Source organism: Malus domestica, chromosome 14 (assembly GCF_042453785.1).
Source record: "Malus domestica chromosome 14, GDT2T_hap1".
NCBI lineage: Eukaryota > Viridiplantae > Streptophyta > Magnoliopsida > Rosales > Rosaceae > Malus > Malus domestica.
The window spans coordinates 28,045,196-28,061,662 of NC_091674.1; the positions used below are offsets into that span (position 1 = coordinate 28,045,196).

Genomic DNA, 16,467 nt, shown 5'->3' on the forward strand with positions numbered 1-16,467 from the left:
CGAGAGCCAGATCTCCTTGGATAAAGCTTGTCTGTAATCTTCACACGCAACATCAGCTTTCCAGATACCACAGACCACTTTTTCAAAGTGCTCTAACACACGTGAAGCCGACAGCTTCCACTACCGTGCTATGACCAAGCAGGGTAAAGGAATAGCATTACTACTTGTTGTTAGGGAAACTCCTATATATGTCGACCTCCATCCTCAACGGACAGGCAGACCTGCAAAAATGCTCAACCATTTCTCATATCTGAGAGGGCACTCCCAACAAAGCCTCTCGAAATACTCAACTTTCTTTCCCCCCGATAATACCTCTGCAAACAAGCTACACCAGAGCAAGAATATCTCATATCATCAGGGTTAAAAGTAAGAGTATCCCATATCATGCTTTTTCCCTGTCTTTTCCTTTGGCCTTGTTCTTACCTGCAAGACAAGGAGAAAGAGAGCAATCAGTCAGCACTTGGAATCAAGCTTCCAGTCAGGAACTGACTGCCTGGAACCCCTTACCTGATTACTTACCTGGCATTGCAAAGTGAGAAGGATACAAGGAAGCATATGGAGACAAGCATAATAGAACACGTGCCGATACATCCACTACTTTGTCAACAGCAAAAGTATCCCATATCAGCAAGGTCGAACGTACTCTAGATTTGATGGACGTGTTTTGACCCTCAAATTCTTCAGTCGGCCTTATACTCTGGAGGAAACCAGAAAATCCTCCAGCCCAGTTCAAGAATAAGCTTGTGGAAAGTTACTTCTTCAAAAGCAAAAGTATCTCATATAATCTATTCTCCTTTTCTTCTCTTTATCCTTCATGCTGCCAGCTCTTCCAAGCTCGGCGACTTGGGGGACTCATACTACATGGTTTGTATCGCGCTTGACCAAGCCTGAAACTACAAGTAAGCTTCAAGTGAAATTGATACATTACCTTGTGCATCTCCACCAGTTAAAGATACCACCCCTGGATGGAGGAAACGTACTTCCAGAGAAGACGCCACATCTACCTATGAGACAGTTAAGGCAAGTGAAGACGAGAGCCTGCACCTATGTCATTTGTACTAAATCATTCACTTATACTCACTAAAGGAGAGCTTGAACCTATGTACTTGCGTAAACCCTTCACAATTAATGAGAACTCCTCTACTCTGTGGACGTAGCCAATCTGGGTGAACCACGTACATCTTGTGTTTGCTTTCCTGTCTCTATCCATTTACATACTTATCCACACTAATGACCAGAGCAATCTAGCGAAGATCACAAACTTAATACTCTCTGTTGTACCAAAGTCCTTACTGATTTTGGGCATCAACAATCCTTAAGTCCTTACCTTTTTGTGTTGGTAATGGATGAGTTAACAGGACATATTGAAGATGATATTCCTTGGTGTATGCTTTTCGTAGACGATATAGTGTTGATAGATGAAACTCAGGAGGGGTAAATGCGAAGCTTAACTTTTGGAGAGAAGTGTTGGAATCTAAAGGTCTTCGCCTAAGCCGATCAAAGACAGAATATATGGAGTGCAAGTTCATTGCAAATGGAGGCCAAAATGAGTTAGGGGTGAGGATCGGAGATCAGGAAATACCAAAGAACGACCGTTTTCGCTACCTAGGATCTATCTTGCAAAAGAACGGAGAATTAGATGGAGATCTCAACCATAGAATACAAGCTGGATGGATGAAGTGGAAGAGTGCTTCCGGCGTGTTGTGTAACCGTCGTAGGCCAATAAAGCTCAAGGGAAAATTTTATAGGACGGCAATAAGGCCGGCGATGCTGTATGACACAGAATGTTGAGCGGTGAAGCATCAACACGTACACAAAATGGGTTTGGACATGTACAAAGAAGGCCTACTGACGCTCCGGTTCGAAGATGGGACTACGGGATAGAGGTTCAAGGCCGAAGGGGTAGAGGTAGACCTAGGAAAACTTTGGAAGAGACCCTAAGAAAAGATTTAGAGTACTTGGATCTAACGGAGGATATGACACAAAACCGTGCGCAATGATGTTCTAGGATTCATATAGCCGACCCCACTTAATGGGAAAATGCTTTGTTGTTGTTGTTGTTGTTGCACATTTGTGCTGTCACAACAATATCCCGATAAATGTTAACATTATAAACGCAGTGTTGTTTTGCTTGCAAAACCTCCAACCTTCCACACCAAAAAGTACCATCACATTATGCAGCATTTAAAATTGAATTAAATCATTAATTTAATCCACTAGCAGGTCGATCTACAACTATAAGTAAGTGTAAATACATATACATATACATATACATATATATATATATATATATATATATATATATATATATAAACTAAACGGTAACTCAAGAAAATGCTGTACGAAACGCGCCCCTTCTGTTTCTTATTCACTCTGAGGTTGTAGAGTTGTCTTCACCTGCAACCCAGTACCGTTTAACCGCAAACAATACCTTTTCGGGAACTAGAGGCCCGTCTTCATGGTCCACCATTTTCGTGTTCCATCTCATTCCTCTCGCAAGTTTGCTCACCTTGACTAGCACATCCGTGTGATCACGAAATATCACTGCTCCCTCAGGCCGCAGAATGCGATCCATCTCCAAAAGAATGTCTTCAGCATCGCACCTGCATTGACCTTATGTTAGTATAAAAAGAATCGAGTGCCTTTGATTGATTGGAAAAACACCATTTGCAATCGATATTAACACGAAGGATAAAAAAGCGGCGTACTTATCCTTGTACAAGCTGAAAACACCATTTGCGTGAATAAGATCATATGTCCTTGGATACGTGGAGAAGGCTTCACACCTGGAGGAAGATATAAAGATTAATAGCATGTCAAGAAAACATAATCTACGAAAGGCAAAGCAAGACTCTGGATGAATGATGGGTTTTAAGCAGCAAGACAGATGTTATTTTACATCCTGATCCTCGGGATATTTAGTGTCCAGTTTGCGAATATCATTGTCGCAGAGAACAAACAGAAAAGAAATGTTCGAGAATTACCAATCATGATAAATGCCAATCAATCCGCGTTCAAATATAACTCCCAATGTGTCTTTCTCAGCTATTGTAGGCATGACATTCATAACCCACAACTTAGGAGAGTCGAGAGCAGCAGCAAAACTTCCCAGACCGGCATTCATGTCCATAATGTTGCGGTACCTTCCTGTATTCATTAACTTGTTGGTCCTCTTATAAGCATTTACGTGTTTCTTCCATGCCTTATTGTCCTCCTGGAATGTCTCAGCAGATACATCCGGGACAAAACCACTAGATATTCTGGAAGGTAAAGCATTAAGCCTCTCCGGGAATGGCTTCCATGGCCCACCAGCATCCTCATTAAAATCAGAAGTCTCGGGAAAAGGAGTTACACACAACTCCATCTTCTTGTACCTACGAAACAGAAAAAGGTTAAATGCTGCTTTGGAAATGGCAAAAAATTAAACTGATAACCAATAAATGTTCAATCAACATTGTATATGAGTCAGTAGATCAAATGAAGTGATATACCAAACATCATCGGCATTATTGGATTCACACATATTTGATTGGGGATCTTGGTCACGACGATACTCGGAAGTTGTTTGTTTCCTCCAGATGGCAATTTCACCCTTCTCATGTTTCTTTTCCCAGTTAAGAAGTTTCGCAACCTCTTCAATCTTCTTCTGTTCTTCTTCAAGTTCTTCTTTAGGGCGCTGCCACGCTACATAATTATTCCTCCAGTTAATAGGAGGACCCGAAAGCACCCAGTAACCACCAGGTCTTAGAACCCGATCAACTTCCATCATGTACATTCCATCTGCAGTAGAAGTCCAAGTAAGATTCCATGTTCTAAATGATATCCTTACCTAAAATTATAATAAAAGCTCGCCTTTTCCCACAAAGAAAATGGGGAATGAAAATCACTAAAATTTCATAAAAAACAATATCAGTGACTAATTTATGTGCATCACCATTTTCACCCCACGGAATCAGGCAACGAGAGCAGTGAGCCATGTCAAAGGCCCTAGAAGGGTAAGGCAGCTTTATAGTTCCGAGAACGCCAATAACTGCTGGAACACCTCTTTCCAGAGCAAATTGAACTTGTGCTTCATGAGAGTCTCTTGGTGCGAATGACATTGCTATAACATTCTTTTTAAACAGGTAGGCACCCCAGCTGGCAACCTATGAAGTATGAACCAACATGGGGGACAAATCAAATAGAAGAAAAAGTAAGTTGCATAGGCTAGATATAAATACTAAGACAATCTGCAACGAAAGCTCCGTGTTTGAGAATTGGGTTGTAAGTTCCAACGAGGGACTAGTACGGATGTATTTGAGAATAGCAGAATTAACAGCCAAGACATTTAAAGGAGTGGAAAAACGAAAAAAGAAATTGAAATTACCCCACATCCAGTGTCCAATGCAGTTCTAACCATCCCATTGTCCATTGGGATGACACCTGCAAGTTCATTGATATATGCATCTGCTCCGTGAGGAAACTGTGTTCCACCACCTGGAAACCTAAACACATTGCCCTCATACTGAATCCAGTTCTGAACAGCCTTCTCAACTGTCAGGCTCTTATAGGGAGCATTGGCATAGGGTACATAGTCACGGCTTTGGGGCCATCGAAATGGAGTCACATATCCTTTGGGTGCCGGAATAAGGCAATGTAGCTTCTCTTCTTCAGGCGGACAATGTCTTTCCCTGTAATTCATATTTTCTCGGGGGAAAGTCATTGCTCGCATTTGATCTTGACAGGGAGTGTAATCTATATAGCGACTGCCGCATGATTTGAACTCTTTGACAACTCCTTCAGAACCATCAGTCCCAGAATGATGGGTTACAAGACTGGATAGAATACTGCAGTCTGTATGACTGGTAATATCCATGGCTATGCTATCTCCCTTCCCAAAACCACTTCGCTGCCACACACCCAATATGTAAAAGAAACAACACAGGCCAGCTACAACGACAATTGACATGGAGCTTCGACTTCTGTTATCTCCTGAGTTCCCTTTTGTCGCCATGATGTGCCTGAATGTTTTTTGCGATTCCCCAAACCAATTAGGACATTTTCCAAATAAATGAAAAGAAATATAGGGCAGATCCTTACATGTATAAAAAAATGGAGAAAGTATGTTCCATATTCTATCCAAACTCCACAACTACTTGACTACCTTGATGAGTTGATGTACACTTATGTTGTAGACTATGATCCCCACCAAGTCCTTTTCCCATACAATTTGAATTACTCATAAAAAGAAAGTCCAATTCTTAGCATAAATTTCAAAGTTTGAATTAAACAAATACACCGATACAAAGACAAGGAAACTTATCATTACCAAGGTTCTAAAAGACGCTAGGCACTAGTAGGACGGCTAGCTGGGGCCGGGGTCTAGGCGCCTAGGGGGACTAGGCGGATTTAACTAAATCCATTATATTTCATGTAAATAAGTATATGTTTATACTTAAAATATATATAATTTCATCATAAACTACAAAATAAAATGACACGTATATTATGAAGTATTGGAACATAATGAAAACATGGGGAATAAACATATAATGTGCGCTCATTTAAGTATTCAACAAGTCTCTTACAATTTATTGAAAAAAAATAAAATGCAAAATGAAAGTTATCTATTTTCTGCTTGCAACCTAGGTGGGTCTAGGCGGGATAGGCGGGCGCCTCAGCAGGTCTAGGCCCCCTTTCTTAATCTTCAACAGCCTAGAGATTAATGGCAAGGATTTTTGGAACAGTGATCAATACAAAAGCCGGTCAATGACGAACAATGGCCACTAAAATAGCATGCATTACGAATTTCAAGAGCATACTGCGAAAAACAAATCAAATTAGTTCAAAATTTTCGAAAATTTTATTCTCAAAACCAAGAAGTGGCGTTCTATGATTCATAGAGCGGACCTCACTTAGTGTGATAAGGCTTGGTTGTTGTTTTCGAAAATTTCATTCTTTGGAACCTCGAAACCAACCTCTCAGCAAAGACCAGCACAACTCCGAGGCTCAACTCGACGCAAACCAAATTACACATTGGTCGAAACACAAATCATTGAATCATATATCGCATCGAATTGCAATTCCAATTTTCAGTTGTTCCCCATTTCCGTTTTCTTCTTAGTCACAGAGTCACAGTCTCATAAACTCGAAATTAACCAACAATTTACCAATTACAGAAACTCCAAAAATCAAGAACAAAGCACACCACAACAAAACGAGATTCAAACAAACTAATAAAATTATCAATTAAATCCCATAAAATAAAATAATCAGAGAAAAATGCAGCATGCATAAATAAACCCAAAATTCATATCCAAATCAAAAGAATCGAGAGCTCTTACGGATCTCAGGCAGCGAAAAGCACGAATCTTTTTCGGGTTCAATCAAATCGAACGCAGCTTTCACCTCCCGCAACCCGTAACCCACGACACAGACGGAGACATCGAGAAAAAAAGACGACAACTTTATGCGACAAAATGCGGCAGAAATCGTGGGTAGCGGTTCTGACACGAATTTGATCTCGGAGGCGGCACGAGCGGCTCTGCCGTTGTTCTTCTCACGTTGTTTAACTGGAAAGATAAGTACGATGAGGCCGATGATGCTTTGTTCTTCTGTGTGTTTACACAACTGTTCCGATTCTGGTTTTTTTTCTCTTTTTTTTTTTTTTTTGTGTGTCAACGGACACTGTTTACTTTAAGATCGCATGTTTTTAAGGCATCATAGGATTGATGATGCTTTCACCCAATCAGATCCCGCCATTTTAGTTCCCAATCGGTTGGGAGTTGGGACCCGCGGCAAGAAGAAAACATAGAGAAAATTTTCATTATTCCCTGAATACGAGGTATATCATGTATTTTTATTTAAGTGATGAAAAATTTTATTTTTTAAGTTATTAATTTTTAACATACATATCTCATTATTTATATAATGACACATGATGTACTATCCTATGCTCCCGTCACATTGAAAAATATCTCAAAAACATGATGTGTTGTTTTAGGACAACGACGTCATATTGGTTAAATATAGCACAGAGAATTGGACCAAAGATGATAGCTTTGCTTTGCCATGGCAAATTTGAAAAGGTACCGAATGAGTAGGTAAATTTGGTGAAAATCTTGGGTCTAGTAAGAGAACCACGTCATATGTTCGTCCAAACACGACTCTTTGAATTGAGATGAAGGAAAACTCACGTTGTGATCTTGGTATAAATGTGTTTAGTTTAGTAGTGTGTGCGTCCGTTCAAATGAAGTTATCATTTTAGTGAGCACAAAATTTTCTCGTAAATTTTAATTAAAAATCATACAAATAAAAGGTAAAACAAGTCTAAGCCTATACAGAGTACTGGTTTTACCAACACATTAAAACATTTAGGCTTTTTTTTTATTAGAGCAAGTCCACTAGGGACATTTAGGCCGGCACCCAGCCAATCCCCTCTAGCCCAGTAGATTAGGACGGCACCCAGCCCAAGTCAGTCTCCAGGTTAGCCCAAAATGTGATGAGCTATGAGACGGTCCATCTGACGTCATGCTGATACCAACATAACGTCGCAGGACATTTTAAATTTTTATTGACGTACTAAAGACATTTAGGCTTCTTTATTAAGATATAGAAATATAAGAACTCAGCTTGAGGCATCCTCAAACATTTCTCGAGCCCTCACAAATAGTCCTCGAACCTCACTCGAGAATGCTCAAATCTCTCTCTACTAATTAAAATTCTTAAAGTTCAAACAATTCAGCTAATATTTTTTTTACTTTTTTCACGTGATTATGAAATAAACTACGCTGAATTTAAACTCGAGTTGAAGAAGACGAACACAATTCAACTTACCTAATTCACATCTGCAATTGAGGTAAAATGTCTTTAACTAGTCTAAAGATTTGTGTAGTTTCCAAAATTTACCCTTTGCAATGTTTTCAAGACAAAAACCTTCGAACAAACAAAGAAACCGGCACTCTGATTCGATTGATGAGCGCTTCATTCCCCCGCCAAAGACAGCGACTTTTCCATCTTCTCCACCAAAGCCCCGCCGTCTTCTCCTCCCAGAAGCTCCTTCAAATCCAGGCCCAGCTCACCACCACCGGCCTCCTCCACTCAGACCCCTCATGCCTTCTCTCACTCCTCGACCTCTCTCTCTCAACCCCTTCAACTCTCCACCACGCCACCGCCTTATTCACCCACGCACAAACACCCAATGCCGCCGCATGGCCCGTCATGGTCCGCCGGCTCAGCTTAGATGCCGACCCTTCTCGGGTTTTCGCTTTATTCAAAGAAATGCAGAGGCTAAAACGTAATGACCCAGTTTGTGATCCTTATGTGTTTGCTTCTTTGATCAAGGGTTGTAGCAAATTATCCGCTTTTCGGGAAGGGAAGTCTGTGCATTGCCGAGCTGTTAGGATCGGTTTGGATTGTAATGTGAATTTGTTGAACAGTTTAGTTAGTTTTTATTCGCGTTCGAAGAGTTTGGTGGGATGTGCTTGCATTGTGTTTGATAGAATTCCTCAGAAGACTGTTGTGACAGTAAATTGTATGCTTTCTGGTTTTGTGAGGAACAGCTTGTTTGGTGCGGCGTTGGATTTGTTTAACCGAGTTTTGAGTTGCGATTTTGGTTTGGGATTGAAGCCGAATTATGTTACTTTGGTTGTTTTGACTTCAGGGTGTGTGGATTTTGATGAGTTTAATGCGGGAAAGGCACTTCATTCATACTGTTATAAGGCGGGTTTGGATTTGGTAAACGAGGTTTGTAATGTGCTTATTGATTTGTATTCGAAGTTTGTGCATATAGATGAAGCTGGAAGGATGTTCGATGAGATGCCTGAGAGGGATTTGGTTTCATGGAATACCATGATTGCAGGATATGCTGGAGTTGGTGATTGTAGAAGAGCTTTCTTTTTGTTTAGAGAAATGAACGCTGGGGATGTTGGATTCGATAGAGTATCGCTGATAAGTTTGATTTTGGCTGCTTGTAATAGTAGAGATCTTGGTATGGGGAAGATGATTCACGGGTATATGACAGCTAATGGAACAAAAATAACTGTAGCTATTCGGACGGCACTGATTAACTTGTACTCCAATTGTGGACTAATAGCGTATGCTAAAAAAGTATTGGATGAAGCACCGGATGACAACATTGCATTGTGGAACTCTATGATCCATGGATATGTCGAATGCTGTCATAATCAAGAGGCATTGGGGCTCTTCAGTCAGATGCAGTCTAAAAAGCTAGAGCCAGATGAAACAACAATGGTAGGGTTAATCTTAGCTTGCCGAAACTCAGGGGATTTGTCTAATGGATTCGACATTCATTCTTACATAGAGAGTAGTAATCGTCATCAAGGGAGTATTGTTCTGCACAATGCTCTTATAGACATGTATGCAAAATGCGGGAGCATGACCCAAGCTAAAGTTGTGTTTGATAAGATGCCACGGAAAGACGTTGTTTCGTGGACTTCAATTATAGTTGGTCATGCCATCAACAGTGAAGGAAAGGAAGCGCTTCTTGCTTTCCAGAGAATGTGTGCTGAGAAAGTTGAACCAAGCTCAGTTACATTCATCAGTGTTCTATCAGCGTGCGATCATGCTGGTTTGGTTGATGAAGGTCTGAACTTGTATAACGCAATGTGCAAGTCTTACCATATCAAGCCCACAATTGAGCACTGCGGATGCATGATTGATATGTACGCACGAGCAGGAAGGCTAGAGGAGGCCTACAAGTTTGTGAAGAGTATGCCTGTAGAGCCAAATGCAGTTGTTTGGAGGATGTTGATTAATGCTTGTAGAGTTCATGGCGATTTTGATAGGGGATTATGTTTGGTTAGTGGATTCACAGAACTAAAAACACTGCATCGTGGTGCCGAAGATCATGTAACTTCTTCCAACATTCTTGCTGATGCAGGAAGGTGGGACGATGTTCTAAATGAAAGAAGCTTGATGGCGACGAGGAAAGTGACGAAAGTCTCAGGTAAAAGCTCCATTTCAGATTTAACAGAGTGAACAGTTTTGAGCAGCTACAGTTTGCAGCAGGGTAGACTTGGATTCCTCCTCTCATATAGGTACCTTCAACGAATCACATGAAAATCCAAGTTTTGGGACCATTTGAGCCGCAACTAAACTGATATGCCGGTTATTCCAGGGCGATTACTTCACCTGTTTGAGCATAAGGGAATTCAACACAGCTCATGTCTCCACCTTTCAGTTTCAGTTGAATGAGCGCATAAACGATTCTGGATCCGTTAGAACAAGTGCGAATGACAAAATTTAGTTAAAACGATCTTTATACCATTAAATTCTGAAAATGGTACACCGAATCTTCTTTGTTTTTTGCTCTAAGGCATGTTCAAATATTACAAGCAATGAAAATGTAACTTGTATATTTCATTCATCTTTTGTTCTTTTGCTCCTTCCAAAAATTTCCCTTAATGGAAATCCAGAAAGCATTCTCCATCATCATCAAGCGTACCCCCACTTACAGGCGTCCCTTGCGAAAACTTCCCATTTGAAGCTGTTTCTAATTGATTATCCACCATAAGATGTTTTAATTCATCGCTGACGTGCTGCACCCTCCCGGTAATCTCCAAGCACAACCCCTTTGTTAGGGTCTTGTTTGCCTTTCTGCCTTGAACAGGCTTCTTACTAGGGCCTGGATCCACAAATACTGGTTGTACTTTAAGAGAAGGGTTTGGTGTGATGCGGTTCACTTCCTTTTCATCCCGGGGCCTCAATATTCTGCTTTCTGATTCTACTTCAGAAGCTTCGTCTTCATTTACAAGGACCTGCAGAACACAAAATATTAGACGGGAACAATGCACAACATGGAAGAATAGATATTCTCATGACAAATTTAACCGCTGGAGCTAGAAAGGAGTTTAGAAAAATCAGCATGAACAAGTCGTTGCGAATAGTGTCCAGCAGCAATACTCGTAAAAAAAGTTTTACAACAAGAAATTGTACCTGTACAAGCACACATTCAGCGAAGTTATAATTACCTTGCGACCAACCAAGTCAAACGATACAACTACTTTACTTCGTTTGATCCGCTCAGCTTCTGCAATCTCCTCCTGCTTCTTTGTCAGAAGTTCCTTTTCCTGAAGGTAATAAAACGAGATTTAGGGATGAAACGAGTGAATTTAACATACAAACATACACAAATTTTGTTTATTTAATTTTTGCGAAAAGAGATAGAAATTACGAACCTCCTTTGACAACCAACTATTCCCCTCAATTTCATAGTAGTCACTTTGGTCATCAATAACTGTAGTTCGTGCTGCAGAGTCTCGGTCATACTCAACGAGTCTCTTTGCATAAGCTTCTGCTACTGCTTCAGCATCTGATGTGGGAGCGAAACTTTCCTCCAAACCAGCATACGTGCTGCCTTCCTTCAGCACAAGAGCTCCACAAAAATTGCAAGGCCCCTCGCCCTCTTGCTCACAGACTATCTTCCCACACGATAAACAATTGCTCACAAGTCTGTGGCTACGGGCTTGGCATGAGCATGGCTTCCCCTGGTTGAATACAACTGATCCTTTGGAAACCTCTGCAAGTGAAACAACTTTCCCAGCTTTCTTCTTCTTAGAGTTGCCTTGGTTCGTGTTACTTGTGGTCTTTGACTCGCTGGTCTTAGCTGGAACCTGCTTTACTTGATTGCTGGAAGTTGTTTGATCACTGGGGTCTCTAGCCACTTTCGGAGTTTTCAACGGTTTCTTTGACCCACTTGCAGAACCTTCATTTGAGGGTGGTTTAACATAGGCATGCAAACTTGAGGTTGGAACAACCCGGGTGCTGCTGCAAAGATCTGAGCGACCTCGTTTCTGTAGATATTCCTCAATCACAGATTTGCCCACCTCCTGCCCAACGATGTTCTACATGGAAAAACATCCAATCTCAAATACCAACATACAAACATGGACACCAGACGCGGTTCTACAAGTAAACGAACTACACAAACAATCATCTCATTCTTCGGTTCAGTGACAGTGCAAGATTTCATAGATGAAAGATATACACTAGCATTCGTCACGAGTCCCGTCCAAAACAAGAGCCCCATAAGACAAAAGGAAATACTCAATTGTTCCAGTTCCGGTCCAAGTTGTTTGCCAAATTTTAAATGTACTCCAACAAAACACCAGAAAATTGCTAATTTGAATTTCCCAAAACAACAACGGAAGCTTTCTCATCAGAACCCAATTGGTGAAGCACAATCCCAAATTGCAATCAAGAACTCGGTTAAAAAAAAAAAAAAAAACCAACAAATCCAATGGCAATATAAACATCATCTCTAATTTTTACACACACAAATTCTACGAATTTGCACAAAGTTATTGGAGAAAAAGTAAGAAATTGGGCTTACGTCGAGGTACTCTTTGGCGTCTTGAGGATCGGCGAGCTCACAGTAGGAGACCAAACCCGATATCATATCCTTATCCAAACCCCCGGTTTCCATCTTCCGGCATAGATCCACCAACGCCTTCTCCAGCCATTCTCCCGCCGCCCCCATTTTCTCTCTCTCTCTCTCTCTCTCTCTCTCTCTCTCTCTAAAAGTTTCAAGCTTTCTCTCTGCTTCGCCGATCGGAGACGACGACACTGGTTTTTGGGTCTGGCAGCGAAGGGGATTTTAGTGATGGTGTAGTGCGTTCATTCATTTGGCACGAGCATTTTCCCTCTTGGGTCCCACCATATAAGATGACGTGGCGGGATCATAGTTGTTTCTCGGCCAAACGGAACTTAAAACACCCGCCGCAGAGTATTAAACCCCAGTTACTTCTTCTTCACGTCTCCAACTCTCTGCAATTGGAACCCATATTTCCCCAATTTAGGGAAATTTTAGCTACAGAAACCATTACAATGCATCCCCTGCGTTCAACTCTCTGCATTTGTAATGCTTGGTCTCCAATTAGTTGGCTTTTCGAACCAGCCTCAGATCTGCTTAATCCGAAATTTATACGTGCCTCGGCATGTTTCTTCAAATCTATGCGCAGCAAGAACAATACAAGCAGCTTGCAGTGTTCCCCATATTAAAGCATTGATGGCCTACATCTGCATACATGTTTGAAATGGAGATATATGCGCCGGGATCCATTGATGGCTCCAACTCCATAATCATCTTTTTAGCAACTAGCTTTCCAAGCTCCGTATCACCATGAACTATACAAGCAGCTTGCAGTGTTCCCCATATTAAAACATTGGGTTTAATAGGCATATTGTCGATGAATGTTGCAGCCTCCTTCAGTCTGCCCGATCGACTAAGAAGATCAATCAGACAGGCATAGTGACGGTCACCAGGCTTTAGTCCAAAGTCTTTAACCATTGAATTAAAGTAGAAATAAGCTTCTTCAACCAATCCGTTATGGCTACAGGCAGATAAAAGTGCAACAAAAGTCACTGAAATAGGCCTGATTCCTTGTTCCCTTAAAAGCTCGTACGCTCTTAAAGCCTCTGCGCCTTTCCCGTGTTGAGCATAGCTCACAATCATAGCTGTCCAACAAACTAAATCTGGCTTCTCAATTTGATCAAAAGCTTTGAGGCAATGTTCAGTGCTTCCGCACTTTGAGTACATTGTCACTAGTGAACTGCCTTGAAGCCAACTTTCGTGATGTGAGCATGCAGTTGAATCCCGATACCTTGTCCATTCAAAAGTGCAATGGCCCCAAGAATGGATGAGATTGTGTAGGAGTCAATAGTCAAACCCGACATCAAAATATCATGGAATAGCAGAAGCGCCTCTTCGACATACCCATTTTGAGCATATCAAACACTCTCCTTGCCAATTCTAGAGCACTGCATTTTGAGTAAATGGTCACAATTGCCCCACCAAGTACATCTTGTTCAACTCCTCTGCGAAGAGCATGACAATGAATTTCCATACCAGTCCGTAGGGAACACAAAGCAGAACATGCAGTTAGAATTGCTGTTAAAGTTATCTGGTCGGGTACAATTTCTTCTAATGGTATCTCTCTATATAGCTGGAGGGCTTGATCTGCACAGCCACGTTCGACAAAGCCTGCAATCATCGAGGCCCATGAAACATTGCCTTTGTCAGGTATTTTCTGAAAAACTTTGTAAGATTCCTCTAGACTATCACACTTTGAGTACATTGTGAAAAGAGAACTACCAACAGAGACATTAAATACCAACCCACTCTTAAGAGTATAGCTGTGGATCTGTCCCCCTAGACGCTGGAAGTACAAAACCTATCAGGTCTCATGCTTTCCTGTAACATTCGCCAGAAAAATTCAATTGCCCTTCCAGAATTTTGATTCTGGGCAATAGAAGATATTATTGCTGCCCATGTGCTCAGATCCTTTATATTTTCCGTCTCTCTGAACACCATCTCCGATAGATCGACTGCTCCTATTTTTGAATATGTGTTAATTAACGCTGACCCCACAACTGAAGCTGAATACAATCCAGATTTCAAAATCAAAGAACGAATTTGGGTTGCCTCTTCCGTCATGGATGGTTTAGCACATGCAGTAGTACACTCGTAACAGTGTACTTATTCATTTGCTCTCCGATTTTTCTCATTTCTCTGAAAAATTTGACGGCAGAAATAGAATCGTCCTTATGCACAAAACCAGAAATGATGGCGGTCCAAGAAACCACATTACGGGTTGGCATACGTGAGAATTCCTTGACAGCTTCATTCATTTCTCCACATTTGGCATATAAATCTACAATAGTAGTCCCAACAAAGACATCTTTTGCACCGCGTTTAATCACCAACCCTTGAACTTCCTTCCCAACTTCAATTTCTTCAAGTGCAGCACAAGCGGTTAAAACGCTAGAAAATGTAAAACTATTTGGCAAGAGGAATCCACGACACATTTTCCGAAAAAGATGCAACGCAACCCTGTTCTCTCCCTTTCTCACAGGCCCAGAGATAATAGCATTCCAAACCACAACATTGTGACATGAAACATCATGAAAAACCCTCAAAGCATCTTCAAAGCTGCAATTTTTCGCGAACAAGTCTATCATTCCAGACTGAACATAACCATTCGAAAAGAACCCATTTTTCATTGCAAGCGAATAGACCTGCTTCCCAAAAATAGGAGCTTGCAAGGCAATGCAAGCCGAAAGAACACTCCCAAAGGCAAACTCATCGGGCCCAAAACCCGAAGCATGCATCGGACAAAACATTTCCCATGCCTTCTCGAATAACGAAATGTGGTTATAACCGGAAATCATGATATTCCATGAAAAAACATTTCGGTCAGCAATTAAATCAAACAGCTCGAGTGCATCTACCATGGCAGCAGACTTACAATACAAATCGAGCAATGAATTCACGAGCGAGATCGGATTGAATTAAACCGGTTGTGATCAAATGGGTGTGGAAGATTTTAGTGATTCTAGCATTACATTGTCTTGATTGTTGAGAGTGAGATTCTGGAGGGGAGTTTTTGATTGAGGAGAGAATTCATCTGGGTACGGGAAGAGGAAAGGGAGGGCAGAGTCGCAGACCTTTTGAAGAAACGCGGGAATGTGTCAAACTGTAATAAACTAACGACATTTTTAATCTAATGCTAGCGTCTACATATAGCGAGATGTCAAGATGGCCGAGTTGGTCTAAGGCGCCAGTTTCAGGTACTGGTCCGAAAGGGCATGGGTTCGAATCCCATTCTTGACAATTTATTTTTCTTATTTTTTTAATTTTCCATTTTTGCTTCCACTTTTTTGTACAATCGGATATTTAGAGAAGCGGAAACTGAATTCGGAGTTTCAAGTGCAAATAATTTTTGAGTCTTTTAACAGTCGATATTATTCTTGACAATTTATTTTTCTTATTTTTTTAATTTTCCATTTTTGCTGCCACTTTTTTGTACAATCGGATATTTAGAGAAGCGGAAACTGAATTCGGAGTTTCAAGTGCAAATAATTTTGAGTCTTTTAACAGTCGATATTTAGAGAATGAGAAATTGAATTCGGAGTTTTGAGTGCAAATAATTTTGAGTCTTTTAATAGTCGAGTGCAAATAATTTTGAGTCTTTTAATAGTCGAGTGCGAATAATTTTGAAAAGTGGAGTAACTAATATTTTGTTAGTTGATGGTCAAATTTCAAAGATCATGCCTTCCTTGCTCCAAAAGCATATCCGAGGTCATTTGTTTGGCTATAGTCTCATAGACTTGAACCCAGAAAACTAGCCGTTGCTTGTAGCGGGAGAGATGGAAGGCGAAAACGGAGTAAAACCACACGGGATGAGGGCTAGTGCATGCTCTAAGAGAGTGGAACTGGCTCTCCGACTTAAAGGCGTACGTTACGAGTACGCAGCAGAAGATTTGAGCAAGAGCGAGCTGCTAGAATACATTGATGAAACTTGTTAAGCTCCTCCAGTTTACCAATAGCGAGATCTGGGCCTCCTGGACATACTGATGGTTGCAACGTTTGGCCGTACAAAGCTCATGAACAAGCTTGTTAAGCTCCTCCAGTTTACCAAGCAGACGAGTCATGCTCGATCGCATTACTTAACCATGTTATGCGACGGT

General features: G+C 41.1%; 4 protein-coding genes and 1 non-coding gene across 5 annotated transcripts; 2 read left to right on the forward strand and 3 right to left on the reverse strand.

The window, feature by feature from the left end:
- Positions 1-2,090: 2,090 nt before the first annotated feature.
- LOC103455346 (probable methyltransferase PMT2) lies at positions 2,091-6,691 on the reverse strand. Its single transcript, XM_070812367.1, has 7 exons — positions 6,324-6,691; positions 4,367-5,000; positions 3,935-4,145; positions 3,492-3,780; positions 2,985-3,374; positions 2,709-2,786; positions 2,091-2,603 (listed from the first exon to the last, which is right to left on the reverse strand). The coding sequence occupies exons 2-7, from the start codon at positions 4,991-4,993 to the stop codon at positions 2,369-2,371; spliced, it is 1,830 nt and encodes a 609-aa protein (XP_070668468.1). The 5' UTR covers positions 4,994-5,000; positions 6,324-6,691; the 3' UTR covers positions 2,091-2,368.
- Positions 6,692-7,876: 1,185 nt separating this feature from the next.
- Positions 7,877-10,357, forward strand: LOC103455527 (pentatricopeptide repeat-containing protein DOT4, chloroplastic-like). Its single transcript, XM_029092301.2, has 2 exons — positions 7,877-10,037; positions 10,118-10,357. Exon 1 carries the CDS (start codon positions 7,954-7,956, stop codon positions 9,976-9,978), a length of 2,025 nt encoding a protein of 674 aa, XP_028948134.1. The 5' UTR covers positions 7,877-7,953; the 3' UTR covers positions 9,979-10,037; positions 10,118-10,357.
- Positions 10,242-12,537, reverse strand: LOC103455347 (uncharacterized). Its single transcript, XM_008394928.4, has 4 exons — positions 12,332-12,537; positions 11,178-11,843; positions 10,971-11,069; positions 10,242-10,757 (listed from the first exon to the last, which is right to left on the reverse strand). Exons 1-4 carry the CDS (start codon positions 12,476-12,478, stop codon positions 10,401-10,403), a joined length of 1,269 nt encoding a protein of 422 aa, XP_008393150.2. The 5' UTR covers positions 12,479-12,537; the 3' UTR covers positions 10,242-10,400.
- LOC103455528 (pentatricopeptide repeat-containing protein At1g74600, chloroplastic) lies at positions 12,493-16,431 on the reverse strand. Its single transcript, XM_029092302.2, is given in 8 exon segments — positions 12,493-13,557; positions 13,560-13,730; positions 13,733-14,155; positions 14,158-14,454; positions 14,457-15,274; positions 15,276-15,332; positions 16,052-16,278; positions 16,321-16,431. Coding segments are annotated over 8 exon segments (2,712 nt in total). The 3' UTR covers positions 12,493-12,949.
- TRNAL-CAG (transfer RNA leucine (anticodon CAG)) lies at positions 15,530-15,610 on the forward strand. The gene has a single exon. It is a non-coding gene; the product is annotated as a tRNA-Leu (tRNA).
- Positions 16,432-16,467: the final 36 nt, after the last annotated feature.

Excerpts from the sequence above, each read along its gene's own strand:
- LOC103455346 (XM_070812367.1), bottom strand. The coding sequence starts at position 4,993 with ATGGCGACAAAAGGGAACTCAGGAGATAACAGAAGTCGAAGCTCCATG. Across the intron at positions 3,375-3,491 it reads AATAATGCCGATGATGTTTG|GTACAAGAAGATGGAGTTGT; the intron begins GTATATCACTTC and ends TCTGTTTCGTAG. Across the intron at positions 2,787-2,984 it reads ATTGGCATTTATCATGATTG|GTGTGAAGCCTTCTCCACGT; the intron begins GTAATTCTCGAA and ends ATCTTCCTCCAG.
- LOC103455527 (XM_029092301.2), top strand. The coding sequence starts at position 7,954 with ATGAGCGCTTCATTCCCCCGCCAAAGACAGCGACTTTTCCATCTTCTC.
- LOC103455347 (XM_008394928.4), bottom strand. The coding sequence starts at position 12,478 with ATGGGGGCGGCGGGAGAATGGCTGGAGAAGGCGTTGGTGGATCTATGC. Across the intron at positions 11,844-12,331 it reads ACGCCAAAGAGTACCTCGAC|AACATCGTTGGGCAGGAGGT; the intron begins GTAAGCCCAATT and ends TTTTCCATGTAG. Across the intron at positions 10,758-10,970 it reads TTGACTTGGTTGGTCGCAAG|GTCCTTGTAAATGAAGACGA; the intron begins GTAATTATAACT and ends TGTGTTCTGCAG.